Genomic DNA, 19339 nt, shown 5'->3' on the forward strand with positions numbered 1-19339 from the left:
TGTGTCAACTTAGATGCCACCTCCTTGGAGAAGCCTGGCTATGAAAACTAAAACAGAATCCTCTTGCAAACCCCTACCATGCCTAATTATTCTTCCTAAGGTAGTGCAGTCATGCATCACTCAATGACAGGGACACATTCTGAGAAATGTGTCATTAGGCAATTTTGTCATTATGTGATCACAGAGTATACTTACACAAACCAAGATGGTGTGTGTATGTATGTATGTATATACATATACTCACACAGATATGTATGTACACATATACATACATATATGTGTATATATGTGAATATACACACATGTGTATACATATGTGAATATATATATGCAAAAAACCAATGTCCCAGCACCATTACTGAATATCAGTCATTTCCCCTACTTGATCTGCAATGCCAATATCAAGTGTCATATATTAGGTCTCTTTATGTGCTTATGAGATCATTATTTTCTTATGAGATCACCATCATATATGCAATCCATCACTGACTGAAACGTCATTATGCAGTGCATGACTGTATTATGTTATATACTACTACTATGCTAAACATTAGCCCTTTTAGTATCTCCCCCAACCTCCATATACACATTCCAAAAGGTAAGTTCCAAAAGGACAGGGACTTTGTCAGCTAGATCCAACACCTAGAATAGCTCCTAGCACATCAGAGGTATTCAATAAATAGAGCAATTAAGTAAATTCACTATACTGTCACAAGTTCATAAAATCCAACAATCAATGACAGACTGAGTAACAAAGATCTGGAAACAACATATACAAAAAAAAAAATTTGCTACTGTTAAACAGAGAGGAATAAGACAATGGGAATGAATTATTATTAGTGAACTTTTTGTGATATGTCAACTTTTTCTTCCCTGTATGTACTTACATAATAAATATTCCATTGACAAAGATTCTGTGCATATCAGAACTGAATTCTAGGCTTAAAGATAACAATATACACAGACAAGTCATTCTCAAATGTTTCAAAGAAAGAAAAATATAGAAGAAAATCAACTGAATTACACAGCTAAAATAACACAAGAATCAACCAGAACTCACAAAGATTCTCCATACTATAATTAATGGGAAAAATGTCAAACCTCTGAATTCTCCTTAACTAGAACATCCCTGCACTCTTTCTGTACACGATGTACCAAACTAGATCCACAACAGCTTTCCTAAAGTGATAGTTTCTGAAGGTTATTATAATCTACCATAGTAGAATTGGACTTCCTGAGAGTCCACATTATCCTAAAACTATTTGTCTGTTAAGATTCCATTCATCATTATCCTAAGCAGAGGGTGGATTTAACAAACCAAAAATACATGATTTCATGTAAAACTGTTCTTAGTTTGAACATTTCAAGCATAAAAATTCAAAACTCAAGACTGAGATAGTACATATTTCATGAGATACAATTTTGAAGCTAAAAGGGAAACACACACATTCACTATATTTTACAAATAGCTACTACTAAACGAAGCCGGGCATTATTCTAAAATCTTGGGAAATGGTCATGACAAATATAACGCCATTCTAATATAACATAGAGAATAATTAATTAAATTAATAACAAGGAGTTATAAGAAAATATCAAGGAAATCTAAACTAATAGATCTGTCTATTGCCCTCATTTTAAATGTGGGAAAAGTGATCTGCCCAATAAAATTTAACAAGTTAGGGGGGAAAGTCCAAGGTTTTATCTTACCACGTTTTCCCCTAATATTACCAATTCATGTTCTCAAATTTAGATTTTTTAATGTCATCTGACTTTAATTCACAAGATATTTAAAGCTATCATTACTTTAAGAAAGTCATCAAACTTTTAATCCAACTGTGAATTCATAACATTATAGTATTCTACTCGCTAACTCTTCCTGGCATGAAATTCATCGCATTAAGGAAACAGAAGGGCCATATGAATCTCATTTCTAGATCATGACCAAAGTAATTTCTCAGGGGTTTTATACACTGCATGGAAAATGCTCCTAAAGAACTAGACCATATGCACATTTTGTAACATGAATTCTATAATCAATTGCAAGTGTGAAGCTTGTACCTGTGTGATGGAGAAGGAGCTTCAAATTGAGGCACTGTGCTATCCTCACTGACAGGAGAGTATAAGCCACTCATTTCCTGAAAATAAAATTATTTGAATTATAGTAGACATTTCAAATAGAAGATATATAAATCAAAAAGAGGCATGATATATTCCTTTCTATTCCCGGGTTTTCATCAGTCCCCATTTGTCTCAACATCAAATTTCTGAAGGCTTCCTCTCCACAGAATACAAAAGAAAGGACATGTGAAAAGTTAAGAGACAAGCCTTTTCTATGGTACACAATCTTAAAGAACTATAAATTGTTTACTAAATATTGTTCATCATTAATGAAGCCACCAAATACAGAAAAAGATAAATGTAAATATTTTAAATGACATGTACATTATACTACGTGAATAGTGAACTAGTACATCATTAATTCAGGTGATTATCTATTGATAAATACTAATATAAATATGAGAGTAAGATAACTGGATCATCAGGTTCAACTCTTGAACACAAAAGCACAAAAAACACCCAGAATATGTCAAGTCTCTGCTTTATATATATTCTCCACAAACATTAAGATTGAAATATTAGCTTTGTTTAGTAATGACTTAAACTCTAATTTTCGATCAGTAATCCGGAGGAATAGGCCTAATCAACCATTATATAAATTTTGCCTTTCACACTGACAATCTAGCTTCCTTTTTTATGTAATTTTGATTAATGAAAAAACAGCAAATTTTTTGCATCATCAGATAGAATTATTTCTGGCTAATCCAAGCTCAGCTCACTTATACAGTCAAGTAAGTGACATAAATGTGTAACAACTTAAAAATGCCACAGAGGATACTGAACATCCACTAAATATTAAATCCATTAATCTTTAACATGTTCTACATATCAGCAAAAGAAAATTATAACACATATAAATAATTAAAAACACAAACTAAATTTTTTAATAAATACAGCCAAAGGCAAAAACTTCAAATCATAGTATCCTGTAAGACTCCCAAGTATCCTCCCATAAATTTCCTTAGGTAAACTATATTAAACGTAAATTCGCAGAATATTGGTAATGTATTCTTATATTTCTTTTAATTAACCTTAACTTCTAGAAATGCGCAGAGTAGGTATGTAAAAATTGTTAACAAAAAAAGCGTTTTAGTGGTAATAATTGACAGTTTTAAGTTATGATGGCACTCCAAGAAAACTAAGTGATTTTTTTTGTCAATCTAATTGAGAAAAATTATAGCAATAAAACATTGTAAAACAAATTTAGACTACATTTTATCATCAAGTGTTGAGAATTTTTTTTTTTTTTTACAAAAATTCATTCTCAATTAAAATGAAAGTAACAGTTGTTACTTTCTTCATAACTAAGACCAATCCCATAAACTTCACATGTAACTTAATGGAAAGGTGACAATTTCATGAAATTGAAAAATTGCTAAGGATGCGAGAAATTCTTGATTCCTTACTTCCACTCTCTTAATATCCTCTTCCAAAACACTTAGCTCCTTCTGGATCTGTTCCAGTTGCTGCAGATTAAATAGAGAGAGAGAGACAAAAAAAAAGCCTAAGCCAAACCAAAATGGCATCACCATGATCATAAAATAAATTTACATTAGGAAAATAATTTCTATCAAACTGGGCACTAATGGCAAATTAACAGGAGGGATAACCACCAACAAAATATAGCTAGAAGTTCCCGTTTTTAAATGCAATGGTAGAGAATTATGTGAAAACATGATGTTGTACTTCTTTAATACAACAGTTTGATTTTACAATAAAAATATGAGAGATGAACGACAGTGACTTAAAAAAATACAAGACAGCCAAAGAACTTTCACATTACCTCATTTAGTTGTTAAACAGAAAAACTCAGCATGTCAGTTGTTAATCACACTTTTTTTTTTTTTAATTTATTTTTAATAGAGATGGGTTTCACTATGTTGCCCAGGCTGGTCTCCAACTTTTGAGTTCGAGCAATCTGCCCGCCTCAGCCTCCCAAAGTTCTGGTATTACAGACGTGAGCCACTGCACCAGGCCTTTAATCACACTTTATAAATAAACATTAGCCTGACAGAGGTTAAATCCCCTCACCCAAAAGCAACCACAAGTCAGTATCTTAACACCTCCTTCTTAAGGGTTTTAAAAACATATCTGAGATATTTTATGTTTTATATCTTGTCTGTTAAACCATAATAATTTTCCATGCCACTAAAATGCAAACATTTAATTGTTGAATAACACTAAACAACATATTGAACCATTCCCTTTCTCATGAGAGATTTAAGTTGCCTGCAAACTATCATATATTATTCTGGAACATATTGGTCTTTCAGATTTCATTTCATTTTCAGATTTTATTAAAAGGTTACTTCAGATTTGATTAAGAGAGTATTAAAAATAAAATGATTCAATCAAAAGAAAACTGCTTTCCAGAAACACTATACCAATTTAAATTTCTATCAACAATATGTGGTTGTCTTACTCTAACCCGGATATATTGAACAAATTTATAAATGTAAAATATTAACAACTAATGCTTATATATTACTGATTGCCAGATGTGAAAAATGAGGCACAGAAAGGTTAAATGATTTGTCCAAAATCATTCCGTAAGTGGCAGAACTGGAATTCAAATTAAGGTAGGCTTCTTGTTACAGAATTCATGCTGTTAACTACTATTCTTTACTACCTACTGAAAACAGTACCTTATTATTACCTCATTTCTTTAATGACTGATAAGGGTGAACAGGGTTTTTTATAGAGACTTATTAGCATTAGTATCTTCTGCGGCAACACAGGCAAAGTTGGCAATATAATAACTTATTCGTTCAAATATTTACCAATTCTAGGCACCTTCCTAAGTATTGAGAAGAACAGGATCTAAAAACAATTGTAGCCCTTACCCTCACTGAGTTCAGTCTAGGGGAGACTGGCAAACAAGAAAGCCAATAGTTGAAATATTATAGCAAAGCATTATGATGATGGTATACAACGTATTAAGGGAATATAGACCACACCTAATGTGGAGCTGGTAGGGTAGGAACAGGACTAGATAACTAAAATTTGATTGAAAATTAAATCAGAGGTTGAGCCTTAAAGGACTAACAGAATTCTGCCAAGTAGAAAACAGTAAGGCATGACACAATAAGCAGACTAAATAACAACACATGTAAAGGTACAAAAGCTATGAGAAAGGTAAATAATAAATCTGAAGCTAAGGCAATAAATGAAATTGCTTAACTTCAATCAGTATAGTCAGAAGAGATAAAAAACAAAACTGGAATGGTAGAAAACACCAATGTCGAAGAGATGGGCAAAGGAAGAAGCAGCATTAACTTATCAAGAAGGGCAAAGTCGCAGCCAGAAAACCAGGGGAAATGACAGTACTAACGGAGAAATCAAGGGTGAAAGAGTGATTAGCATTTTCAAAAGCTTTCAACTCATCTATCTACTTTAATAAACTTCCTACCACCTTAAAATATGTCACACAATGTCACCTTAACTGAAATCCTGCTCACTCTTAAAGACACTGTCTGTCCTGAAACTCTTTTGAATAATGGCTGCTCAACTGATAAAGCCTCTGAGGCCCCAGAGTTTACAGGACTTACTAATAGATAGGAACTCACTATTTCTACTGCATTCCATGGTCATTTCCAACAATTAGTATTCCACCCTAAAAATAGTTTTCCACCATAACATAAAAACCACTCTGTCTAGCTCATACCAAGCAGTCAAATCCCTGTCTACCCACTTGAGCCATCTATAAACATCCCAGTTATTCCCCACCATCACTGAAGCCTTCGGGTTCATGGACATTTTCAACTCCAGCATCCAGTGATGCTGACCTCTAATTCAGCAAAACACTCCCATGGTCATCTCTTAAACATTTTCATTTAACTACCTTAAAATGTTCCACTCTTGAAATTTTTATTTAAACAAATGCTTTAGTATAAGAGGTCTTTAGTATAATTGCTTTAAAAAAATACATTTAAAAAGAAGAATGAGTATCTGACAAAGGTCTGATATCCAGAATCTATAAGGAACTTAAATAAATGAAAAACAAAAAACAAACAGCCCCATTAAAAAGTGGGCATAGACATAAACAGACAATTCCCAAAAGGCAACATACAAACGGCCATCACACATGAAAAAACGCTCAACATCACTAATCATCAGATAAATGTTAATAAAAACCAAAATAAGATACCATCTCACACCAGTTAGAATGGCAATTATTGAAAATGAAAAAACAAACAAAAAACAAAAACAAAAAAAGAGATGCTGGTGAGGATGCAGAGAAAAAGGAATGTTTATTCACTGCTGGTGGAAATGTAAATTAGTTCAGCCACTGTGGAGACTGGAGTTTGGAGATTTCTCAAAGAGTTTAAAAGAAAACTACTATTCAACCCAATAATTCCATTATTGAGTATATATCCAAAATAGAATAAATCATTCTCCCAAAAACACAAGTGTATTTGTATGTTCATCATAGCTCTATTCATCACAGCAAAGATTCATCATTGCCCATCAACAGTGGACTCAATAAAGATGTGATACACAGACACCAGAGAATACTATACAGCCATAAAAAAAGAACAAAATCATGTCCTTCACATTAACATAGATGGAGCTGGAAGTCATCATCCTAAGTGAATTAATGAAGGAACAGAAAACCAAATACCAAATATAATGTTCTCACTTATAAGTGGGTGTTCAACATTGAGTACTCATAAAGACGGTTACAACAGACACTGGGAACCACTGGGGTGGTGGAAGGGAGAAAGGGTTGAATAACTAACTATTGAGTACTATGCCCACATTTCTGAGTGACAGGGTCAACTGTACCCCGAATTTTAGCATCACACAATATATCTACATAAGAAACCTGTATATGTACTCCCCGAATCTAAAAGTTGAAATTATATTTAAAAAGAAAGTAAATATCTGTATCAATAGCCAAAGACAGCCAATATTACTTGTATGATACAAAAATAGCTGAAATCAAATTAATTTTTATTCTGCTTTTGAACTTGAAATTCCAGAAAAATTTCCAAAGTCACCTGAGATCTCAAAATATTAAACTCTAATGTCTTCTCTGAAAATAATCTTCCATCTCCTAGTACCTCAAAGCTTTCACTGGATAATATAATTATTGTTATATATGGAGGCTACTATATATATGAGGTGAAACTCATAAAACTGCCAATAATAAAACAATTTTTACTTCAAAAACAGCAATTTCATATGGTTCAATTTAAAAGTGAAATAATGAAGGCATGGTGTTGTCCAGACAAACATACAGATAGAATGCAAAACAAATTGATATAACCTATCCATGAGAAAGTCTGACAAAATATCAGGCAAGAAATATTAACAAGAAAAAAGTTTGGAAGAATGAAAACTGTTGAGAGAGCACATATTAAATTTGAGGCATTTCCATTTCAAGATGAGAATTCTGAAGGGATTTTGAGCTGTAAATTATAAGGGCATCAGTGCAAGACATTTTAATACTAGTAAATAGAAAAAAGATGAAGGACAACCATTTCAAGGATGTGGAAAGAAGAAATGGGCTAAATTCACTCTGCAAACATCATAACCCCAGGAAGAGAGAACCTAGAAGAAAAGCCTGAATATGAGTTCAAGAATGTTTTAAAGATATATGAAGAAAAGTTCAATAAGCTGAACTGTTTATTACCTAAAGGAAAATCAATCATAAATTAGGAATGATGATAAACTCCTAGATCACATTTACCTGAACCCCATTACAGAGATTGGTGCTACTTAAAAAATAAATAAATACGTAAGATTGGAGAACTAAGACAATGGTATTTGACAGCATGGGACTAAGGAATCAATAGCAAGCACTCTCTTAACACTGTGCCAAAGCCCAAAGAAAACTTAAGAGAAACATTTAAGATAAAGGTAAAGAGTAAGTCAGTCAGAATCCCATAAGAAGATAAGAGACAGACTCTCCCATTACTGACAATGGCTTTGGTGCAGGTAGGTATCATTGGTACGCATTTGACTCATTAGTGCCTTGATAAAGATATGCTTAAGTATTAAACTCATTATTTGAATTTTAAATATAATTTAGAATAAATTATATATAATTGTTCCAAACTGAACAAAAGAATACACCATTACACCTTCAGTGAGGAAAAGCTGATTTTAAAAATCGAGCAAGGCTAGGTGCGGTGGCTCAAGCCCGTAATCCCAACACTTTGGGAGGCTGAGGCAGGCAGACCACCTGAGGTCAGAGTTCCAGATCAGCCTGGCAACAAGGTGGCACCCTGTCTCTACTAAAAATACAAAAATTAGCCAGGCGTGGTGGTAGGTACCTGTAATTCCAGCTACTTGGGAGGCTGAGGCAGGAGAATCCCTTAAACCCGGGGGGTGTAGGTTGCAGTGAGCTGAGATAGTGCCACTGCACTCCAGCCTGGGCAATAGAGCAAGACTCCATCTCAAAAAATACATACATACATACACGCATACTGCAGCAAAACTTAATATATACTAATTCTAAGAGAGTTACTACCAAAAACAAAGCATTTAGCCATATGAAGTGTACACTACAGCAAGACAAAGTCCTTGTCATCCCATACTATCACTCCACAAACACTCACATACTTAATATCTAGTTCCTGAAATGGCAGACCTGATTAAAAGACTTTATTTAACCCTTTCATAGCACTTTCTTTCTTTTTTTTTAAAGACAGGGACTCAATCTGTCACTCAGGCTGGAGTGCAATGGCACAACCTCAGCTCACTGAAGCCTCTGCCTCCTAGGCTCAAGCGATCCTCTCACCTCAGCCTCCCAAGTAGCGGGGACTACAGGTACAGGCCACCATGCTCCACAAAGTTTTTTTAATTGTTTGTAAAGACAAAGTCTCACTATATTGCCCAGGCTGGTCCTGAACTCCTGGCCCTCAAGTGATCCTCCCACCTAAGCCTCCCAACGTGTTAGAATTACAGGCATGAGACACTGTGCCCAGCCAACATTTTGTTTTAAGCTGAGAAGAAAACAGAAAAAGCAAGAACAAAACCAAATAAATAAATAATAGAGTAGTGAGGGGGAAAAATAAGATGGCTTATGTAAGAACAAATGTAAACAGATGTCAATACCAGTAGACTGATAAGTTAAAATATATGATGTAATAGAGCAACCACTAAAACAAGATACAAAAAATTTACTTTAAAACATTATAAATAAATCAAAATGGAATTCCAAAAAAAAAAAACCTGTGCAAAAAGCCATGAAGAGAAAAACAGAAAAGTAACAACAATAATAAAAATATATATATATAAAACAAAAAACAAAATGACAGGCTTATGCCATAACATTTATATTAAATAAATGGCCTAAACACATAATTTTAAAACTGAGCCTGGCAGAGTAGATTTACAAAGCATAGTTCAACCATACGCTATCTATAAGAAATTCACCTCAAAGATAATGAGCCAGTAATAGGTATAACAAGGAAAGAAAGGCCTGGTATGAATGCAGGAAATTCTCACCACACATTTCACAACTTTACCATGAATCACACAACTGCAGAAAGCACATTCTTTTCAAGCACAAATATTTCAAAATTTTAACCAATTACCAGTTGGTACAGTAAATACTATATTCAAAGAAAGAAAACACAACTTTCTGATTACAATGCAATTATAACAGAAATCCAGAACAAAAAAAACAAAATCTCAATGTTCAAGTAATAAGACCTTTGTTTCTAAATAAGCCACAGGCTTAAGAAAAAAAAATAATGAAAATTAGAAATTATTTTGAACAATAATAAACAAAATATGATGCCAAAAGAATTAGGTACAGATTAAAAAAATAAGAAACTATGGCCCTAAATGCCTACATTAGAAAAAATGATCTGCATAATAATATGCATATCCACCCAAGCCAACAGATTAGGAAGGAACAAAAAAGTAAAATGAAAGAAAGCAGGATGGAAATAACAAAGAACAGAAAACAGAAAACAAACAAAATAGAGAGGAAAAACAAAATCAAAAGTTGGTTATTAGAAAAAATTCATATAATTGATATATTCTCGGCAAGAATTGATCCAAGAAAAAGCAAAAGAGAAAGAGAGAAAGGAACAAGCAAAATAAGCACTGCCAGGAATGAACCCTGGAGACATTAAAAACTTAAGACTCTATTAAGACCAATCTTATGCTGATAAATCTAAAAACTGAGATGACATAAACAATGACTAGAAAAAATTTAACAAATGAAAAGTGACATCTAAAACAAAAAACTTAATAAAAACGTAACTATTCAAGTAACAGATTCAATAACTTAAAACTTCCCGTAAACAAATCACAGGTCCAGATTGCCTCTCCAATAAGATCTTTAAACATTCAACAAAGATGTTCTTAGACTACACAAATTATTCCAGAAAATTTAAAAAGGGGATACATTTCCCAACTCATTTGATAAAGCTAGCATAATCTTTATGGCAAAACTGGACAAGATATGTGTAAGAAAAAAAAATCTCATTCATGAACACAGATGCAAAAATTCTAAAAAAAAAAAAAAATAAGCAAACTAAACCATATAGAAGAGAATATATACAATGGCCAAGTTTGGTTTACATAAGGGGTGCAAGTAGGGGGACCAACTGCCCTGGTGGGGTTTCCTAGAATGCAGAACCTTCAGTGATATAACTAAGATATAAGACACCCCTGGGCCAATCAGGATGGTTGGTCACTCTAGGAGCAAAGCTGACTGACTTTCCACTGTTAAACCAATGTAATTATTCACATTAACAGAACGAAAAGGAAAAATCGTATGGCTGTATCAGATGCACAAAAGTTCTGGAGACTACTCAAGCCCACTCAGAAATTTTTTAAAAATTCTCTTAGCAAACTGGGTAGAAATTTACTGCCTTGAGTAATAAAAAGTACCTACAAAAAACCTACAGAAAACATCATACCTAATGGTGACACGTCGAATGCTTTCACTTTGAGATCAGCATCAAGACTAGGATGCCCCGCTATCACCACTTCTATTCATCATTGTACCGGATGTCCTAGCCAGCAGAGTAAGACAAGAAAAATAAATAAAAGATATAAGGATCATAAAGAATGAAACTAAACTGTTATTATTTGCAGATTATGATGTGTACATAGAAAACATAAAAGAATCTACAAATAGGATTAATGAGAGTTTAACCAGGTTGCTGGATATTTTTAAAAATCTATATGTAAAACACAACTGTATTTCTATACACTAGCAATAATAAGAAACTAAAGTTAGAGACACAGACGTCATTTACAACAGCATCATATGACTAAATCTAAAATAAAGATGTGTAAGAATACCCTGAAAAATACAAGGATATTTTAAAGATCTAAATATAGAGGGAAACACTATGTTCATGGATGAGAAGAGTGAATATTGTAAATACACAGTCTCCCAGATTTATCTAGTCAAATTAATCCCAATAAAAAGCACAGCAAGTTTACCATGGAAACGTACTAGCTGATTCTAAAATTTATATTGAAATGCAGAGAGTCAGAATATCCCAGACTTTAAAGAAGAACAGCAACTTAATTCAAAGCTCTAGTATTTAATACAATGTGGTACTGCCAAAAAGACCAGTGGAGCAGAAAAGAGGACCTAGAAACAGACCCGCACACACATGGACACATGATACATGACAAAGGTGAAATTTCAGATTTCAGACTGATGAAGAAAGAATGGCCTTTTTAATAAAGGATGCTTGGGCAGCTAGATATCCATATGAAAATATCTCTATACCTCACATTATATGCAAAAATAAATCTCTACGGAGAGTACAGATCTAAATATGGAAGATAAAAGAATAAAGCTTCAAATAAAGAACAGTATAGAAAAATGTCTTTATGACTACAGGTGGAAAAGACTTATTTAAGTGACACAAAAGACACTAATTATAACAGATAAGATAAATTTCGCTCTATTAATATCAGAAACTTCTGGTCATCAAATGACACCATTAAGACAATGAAAAGAATGCAGCCCAATTAGAGGGAAAGATATTTGTGATAGACAGATCTGACAAAATGTATATCCAGAATATATAAATATCAAACCATTAAGAAAAACCAAACAAAAAATGTAAAAAGTTTTAAACAAGTACTTCAGACACAAAACATAAAAAAACCCAAATGACCAATAAACGTACTATTAGGTGCTCAACCTTGTAAGTCATCAGGAAAATGCAAATTACAACCATGTAAGTATATACCCCAAGATCAGCTAAACTGGAAAAAAAATCTATTGGTATCACATACTGGCAAGAACACAGTGCACAGAAATGCTTATACAATGCCTGTAGGAAGAATAACTAACACAACTTGTTTTGAAAAATATTTTGGCATTATCTATTAAATTTGAAGATACACATATCCTATGACTCATCAATTCCACTTCTAAACACATTCCATATAAATATGTATACTAACATAAACCTGGATACACATTTAACATAGTAGTATTTTTTGCAAACAGCCCAAAACTGAAAACAACTCAAATGACCATCAACAACAAAAATGGGGCATATTCACTTAACCGAATACTATACAACAACAACAATCAACCAACTACGGTCATATATAACCATGTGGATGAATTGTAACATTGAGCCAAAGAAGAGAGGAATAAAAGATTATATATGGCACAAGCACACTTATATAACGCTCAAACACAGAGAGACCTATGGATACTCAGGCATCGAAACATTAAAGAAAGGCAAGAAAGTGACTGCCATAAATATCAGAATATTGGTTATCTAATGGGCAAGGAAGATGACTGCAATCCAAAAAGGGTAGTCAGGGTGCTTCAGCCGTTCTAGCAGTATTGCATTGTGCTTACAATGTGGTTATACAAATGGTCACTCTACTATAATTCTTTAAACTGTAAATTTGATTTATATACTTTTTTGTGTTTTTCATATAAAAATCGTTTAAAATTCAATTCACTAAAATTCCAAGTAAAACCAAAAGGAAAACAAGACTCATCAAAACGATTATATTACAGTAAATTTAATAGGTATCAAACACTTCCAAAAGTGCATTTTAAAATTAAATCAAATGAAATAGAAGGGAATCATTCAAACGCTGGTACAAATTTGCACAGACAAGACCAGCTTTTACATGGAACCCGACACCCCTTTTGATTAACCTGACCATGAAGGAGACTAACACGTTCATTTAAATATATATAACTATTAAATGCTGTAATAGGCAGGTTCTAACACAGCCTCCAAAGATCCCCACCTCTTAGTATTCACACCCTTGTGCAATTCTGAGTGTGGAATGAACCAATGACATGCTTCTAACAAAGAGAAAACAGCAAAAGTTTTAGGATATAACTTCCAAGATGAAGTTACAAAGAGCATGTGACTTCTGTCTTCAATACCCTCTCTGGCTTTCTTACTTGCTCCTTTTGAGAAGTACCCAGCTGCCATGTAGTGAGCTACTCTATGGAGAAGCCCATGCGACAAAAATGTGGTATCTCTTTCCAAAAGCTGATGACCGAGCTTGTAAAGTTCCTATCCCAGTCACACCTCGAGATAACTGCTACCTTGGCCAACAACTTAATTGCAGCTTGGTAAGAAACCCAGAGCCAAGGCACCCAGCTACTCTGAATCAAAATTCTAGACTCAATATATTGAATTTTTCATGTTTTAGGGCATCAAATTTGAGAGTAATTTGTCACACAGCAATAGATAACTAATGCAAATGCCTATTATGTGACTTGCACTTTCCATTCTCTCAATATTCTAAGGAGAATCAGTAGGAAAAAAATAAAACTGAAAATTAATTGGCCCTAAATTACTAGCCAGTTGTGACAGTGGAGTACTCATTATTCAAATGACTTAAATGAATCTTAACATTAAATCCAAAAGGCGTATTTAACTTCTCTGATTGGTATGTATCAATGTCTAAACCTACACTCATCAGAACTCCAATTAAAAGTTACAAATGAAATCACGAAGTTAATTTGCAAAGTTTGAATGTTAAGCTTAGAGAAACAAACTCAAAAGTAGCAATGTGCCTCCTGGTAAATCTGTATTTTACTTGAATAAGTTCAAGTATATAAATTGTATTACAGGTCCTAAGAACTGTAACAATTATGTTCATTTTGAGGATTAAACACACAAACAGACTTATATGCAAGAAAATATAACCATCCACTTCAATCGGTCTGCACTAAAACATGAGGTATTATTCAACTATATTTTCTAGACTAAAGTTTATTACAATTACAAATCACTATAGTACCCAATTCCAATTATTGTGAAATTCATGAAATTTAATCAAATAGATAAACGTTTACAATTTGTTACCTAGCTTCTCAGAATTTCTTGTGTAATTACAACTAAAATACTCAAAGTCACGCAATCATAGATATAACAAAATCAAGAAAACCAAAATGTATTAATGACAGTACAATCACTGTACGCTGGAGGCACAAATATCCAGAAGTATTTGGAACTCGTATGTTTCTTGGTTAACATACCTACTACAAGAAAATACGGTCCAAGAGAAAAGAAAAAAAGAAAAATGAATCACAAAGATTACATTAGATTCAAACTAAAGTCAAGCAAAAAAGTTCTACAGCATGGTTCACCCAGAAGTTTAATAACAGAAATATAAAAACACTATGCCAAATCTATAAAATCGAAGTCAATATCACAGAAGATGCCGCGGGAGGCCCCGGGCCACCACATCAGAGAAAGGCCAAATGAAGATCACAGAGAAGAATTAATGTTGGGAAGGAATTCTCCATTATCTCTCCAATTTCTGCACATCTTGTGACAGCTTTTGTTGTAAATCATCTTTCCAAGAATGTTTATATGGCAAAGAGGCTGGCAAGACAGAAATAGAGACTTATTCTGGGGGCAGAGGACAGATTTGTTTTCTGACCAATATAAAAAAAAATAAAAAATCACGGTCTCCCTGCAGTACCAAGATTGAACAGGTCTGCCAGCAACTCCTTTTAGAAGATTGGGGTTTCCTAATATGAGGGTTCCTTTGCTGCAACATAAACAAATCCACTTGTGTGTGCAGCATCCACCTAGAGCCATCTCCACATTGTCACGTGTGGGACATTGGGGTCAGAGGGAACTGATGCAAAGATGAAGCTGATGTTATCAAATGTCTCATGAGTAATAAAATATTTTATCTCCAGTCATCTCAGGTCTTTTGCCAGCATCGATGAAACTGTGCAAGCTAACTTGTTAACCTGCTATAAAGGTAAAAAATTTCAGACCCTTCATAATGTTTTACAGTTATATGGTATATCCTTATCATATGAGACAATGTTAAGTCTAACAATTTGTGGCAGGTATCAGGAGACCCCATAGAAGCAATGACTAATACTGAAAAATCTCAGGGGCTAATGAAAACCATTAGGTTTCATTAATTGTTGCTTAAAATTAGTTTAGGACACAGATAATAATTAGTCATTTCATTTAAGCCTCAGGTATTTTGAGATTTTAACTTCATGGATTCATTTACTCATTCATTATCAGGTACTTTCTTATGTACTGAATACCATTCTCAATGACTTCAAATTCTCAGACAGACAGAAACATGTTATTCTATATATTATAAAAATGTTCAGCCTTGATCCTCAAAGTGTGGTCCAAGGACCAAGAACTTCAACATCCCTGGAGCTTGCTAGAAATATAGATTGTCAGGCTCCAACAGAGCCTCCCTTAATCAGAACATGCATTTTAGCAAGATCATCAGGCAACTTCCTTTTTTTTTGAGACGGAGTCTTGCTCTGTCGCCCAGGCCGGAGTGCAGTGGCGCCATCTCGGCTCACTGCAAGCTCCACATCAGGCAACTTTCACGCACTACTGTCATTTATATTGAGCCACCAGACACTTAAACAAATGAATGACTGGATATCATCTTCTTTCCCACCAAAAAAAAAAAAAAAAAGAAAAAGAAAAACCTAAGAGACACAAGTAAATCTTAAATTTATAACAGATAATGTTTGTTAGTAGGCATCTTAAAATCACAACTAAATTAGCAGCAGTTGAAAATTAAAAAAAATAGCCACAAACCATATAAAAATATTTAGCTATTCAACACTTCATCATCCAGTAACACATCTCTTATCTATTTATTGTCAAAAAGAACAAAGATAGCCCAGAACATAGCACATAATAGACAATTTACACAGTTTTAAATGAGTAAAAAGTATACTAATCAGACAATTCTTAACATAAACATACCAGGATCCAGCCAGTTAGAAATTAAAAAAAAAAAAAAAAAAAAAAAAAGTTTTCGAAGTTATTTTAGCATGCTATCCAGAGAACAGGATTTTAGCTATTTAATTTTCCCATATTTTGTATAGTGTGAAACGACTTTGAAATTTTATAAATGTTACATTAGAACATGCTCGCTATAAAACTGCTGATACAAAACTGCCTTTTAACTATCCTCCAGGAGTTAGAACTCCCAAGTTCTAAATACGTAGCTATGTTTTTACTTGTTTCTGTCTACATGTTTAAAAAAAACTGTATCCTACCTAAGGCTTTATTATCTAAGTTTTCCTAAGTTTTCTCTTCATGGCGAAGGGTAGGCTGTTATTTAATAAATCTATTTTCAATTCTTTATAGCTTTTAGGTAAGTTACTGTAGTCAATCTTACTGATAACTTCTCAGCACATCTCCATAAAAAGATCTTTTAAGTGTCAAGTTGTAAAAAGAAAAGAAGTTAAAATAACAAAGCTTAAGGAAACCCCCTAAAAATTAAAATGCTTTTAAAAATATTTAAAGAAATTTTTAGCCTGAAATGCTTTTAGAAAATGGGAACAGTTAACAATAGTAAATAAAACATTATGTAAAACACACAAAATAATATACCTCTCTCTTATTTCTTCTTGCAACCTTGAGGAATTCCATAAGAATCTGTAGCTGGGCTGCATGCGATTCCTACAATAGAAAATTATAATTTCTCTTTAAAAAAATATAACTGAGTTGAAAGTTTTCTTTAAAACCATAGCATAAACAGTAAGAAGCAACTTTATGAACCCATTTAAGTTCGTCCATTACTTCTATTTAATCAGTTTTCCCATTTGCTAATTGGTATTTGTAAAAGAATCAATTTTCTACAAAACTAACTCAAACTAACTTTAAGAAACAGGTGTTCTAAATTACATCCCTTATCTAACATGCTGAAAAATCTTTTCATGGATAGTAGCAATTCTATTATCTGACTCCTAGCCTTCTCTTCCCCAACTAAAGTAATAAAACATCAAAACAAAATTTACAGTGAAAGTAACATAGCTGATAGACACTAAAATCACTTTCTCCACGAGAAGCTCATTTGCAGAGATAAGTGTAATAAACAGAGATAAACCTATACCTTTCAAAAGTCAAATTTACTATTTCTAGTTATTACCTACTTACTCACAGATGTGAGAATATATTTCTATGGAAGATTTCAGGCAAAATCAAACATCTGAAAACAAAAAAATGTAATATAATCAAGTGGACAGCTTGTGGGTTGGGAGTAACTCAAATTGGTAATCGAAACAAAGATAGAACAGATAAATGAAAGTATAACAAGCCTTGACATTTTCAGAGTAGCAAAACATAAAAATACAAATATATATCATTTACTGTTTTTTTTTGTTTTTTTTGAGACAGAGTCTTGCTCTGTCACCCAGGCTGGAGTGCAGTGGCGCGATGTTGGCTCACTGCAAGCTCCGCCTCCCGGGTTCACGCCATTCTTCTGCCTCAGCCTCCCAAGTAGCTGGGACTACAGGCGCCCGCCAGCACGCTCGGCTAATTTTTTTGTATTTTCAGTAGAGACGGGGTTTCACCGTGTTAGCCAGGATGGTCTCGATCTCCTGACCTCGTGATCCGCCCGCCTCGGCCTCCCAAAGTGCTGGGATTACCAGCATGGGACAACGCGTCTGGCCATTCACTGTTAAAATTCACAAGAACCAGGAATACCAGGTCAATCTGATAAAAATACATAAAAAGAATATCAAAAGCTAAAAATAAAATAACAATAAGAGTTTATGAACAAACATCATTCTAATTTTTTCTTATATACTTGAAAGGGAGAATAAAAAAGCCCAGTGGAGCGACTCCAAAACAAACAAAAATATATTTAAAAAAAAAGATTAATAAAACTTTAATTTGCCTGGCTATGCAACAGAACTACCTGGGGCATTTGTTAAAACAGACACTGGGTCAGATTTTTAAAATTCTGATCCTGTTGCTCTAGAAAAGGTTCCAGGAATCTATGTTAAACAATGCCCAGATGATAAGAATAAGCCAATTAAAATCAAAAGAATCAGTAAGACATAACACGTACTACAAATAAGCATTGACTGCCTCACACCCACTTCTAGAGTCTATGCCTCTTGAAGACCTTTGGATTTTAAAAAAGAAGAGGCAAAACAGATGAATGTAATTTACAAGTCAAGGCAAATAAGGAGAGATAAAATATGAACTGACAATCACAACAGGATACTCCAATTAAAAAATATAACTGAAATAATATGTTTTACAACGGAATAAATTTCCAAAACATAGTATCATGAAGATTGACATTTTTTTCTTGCAAGACAAACTGACTTTGGCTGGACCTTAGACCCATTCTTCCCAAGTGAGTTAATCTGTCACACAGAACAAACTCACAAGGGCTCTGTCTCAACAACGATGACAAAGTATCCAAGTCTTCACATTGTTTGTGGGACTTCTCTACACTAGTTATCTCTAACTATCTACAGATTATTTGTCTAGAGGACAAAGACCACATGTTTATTTAAAAAGTAACAACTTTATATAAAAAGTAACTCCAAGCTAATCAAGTGACAGTTCATTTACAAAGGAAGTATACAAACTATCTTCAAAATTATAAATTTAAACACTTCATTTCAATCTATTAACTAGAATATGTAAATACAACAAGAATGCAATTGATTTGTAGAAAGAAGGGGAAAGTCCCCAAAGTGTCAATGTAAAAGGAAAGTGGGGCCAATTACATACACCAGGAATTTGCCACATGACACCTTCTTCTGCAGTTTAATCTTTTTAGGAAGCATTTCAAGAAAGGAGATGAATGGCAAATATGAAACTATAATTTCACAAATATGAAAGAAAATTATAAAAAATAGATAGTGGAAGAAAAGAGAATGCTTTAAAAAATGCAAAGAGTATAACCAATTATACTGAAATGTCTAGCCATATAATGTTCTACTAGAACAGGTGCAGAACTTTTAACATGAAAGTAATTCCACTACTAAAAATAGAAG

The 19339-nt window shown here is 33.5% G+C and overlaps 1 protein-coding gene across 9 annotated transcripts in view; it reads right to left on the reverse strand.

The window, feature by feature from the left end:
- Positions 1-19339, reverse strand: part of COP1 (COP1 E3 ubiquitin ligase) — a 259903-nt gene that overhangs the window by 183363 nt on the left and 57201 nt on the right. For 5 of the 9 annotated variants that reach the window (XM_010367391.2, XM_010367390.2, XM_030936255.1 and 2 more), the window contains 3 exons: positions 16935-17003; positions 3528-3587; positions 2062-2138 (listed from right to left, as the gene is read on the reverse strand). In XM_010367391.2, the coding sequence (XP_010365693.1) occupies positions 2062-2138; positions 3528-3587; positions 16935-17003 (206 nt within the window). The remainder of the gene's footprint in view (positions 1-2061; positions 2139-3527; positions 3588-16934; positions 17004-19339) is intronic. The other 4 variants (XM_010367393.2, XM_010367392.2, XM_030936257.1 and 1 more) reach the window with 1 other exon arrangement.

The sequence above is a fragment of the Rhinopithecus roxellana genome, chromosome 8 (genome assembly GCF_007565055.1).
Source record: "Rhinopithecus roxellana isolate Shanxi Qingling chromosome 8, ASM756505v1, whole genome shotgun sequence".
In the NCBI taxonomy this organism is placed as follows: Eukaryota; Metazoa; Chordata; class Mammalia; order Primates; family Cercopithecidae; genus Rhinopithecus; species Rhinopithecus roxellana.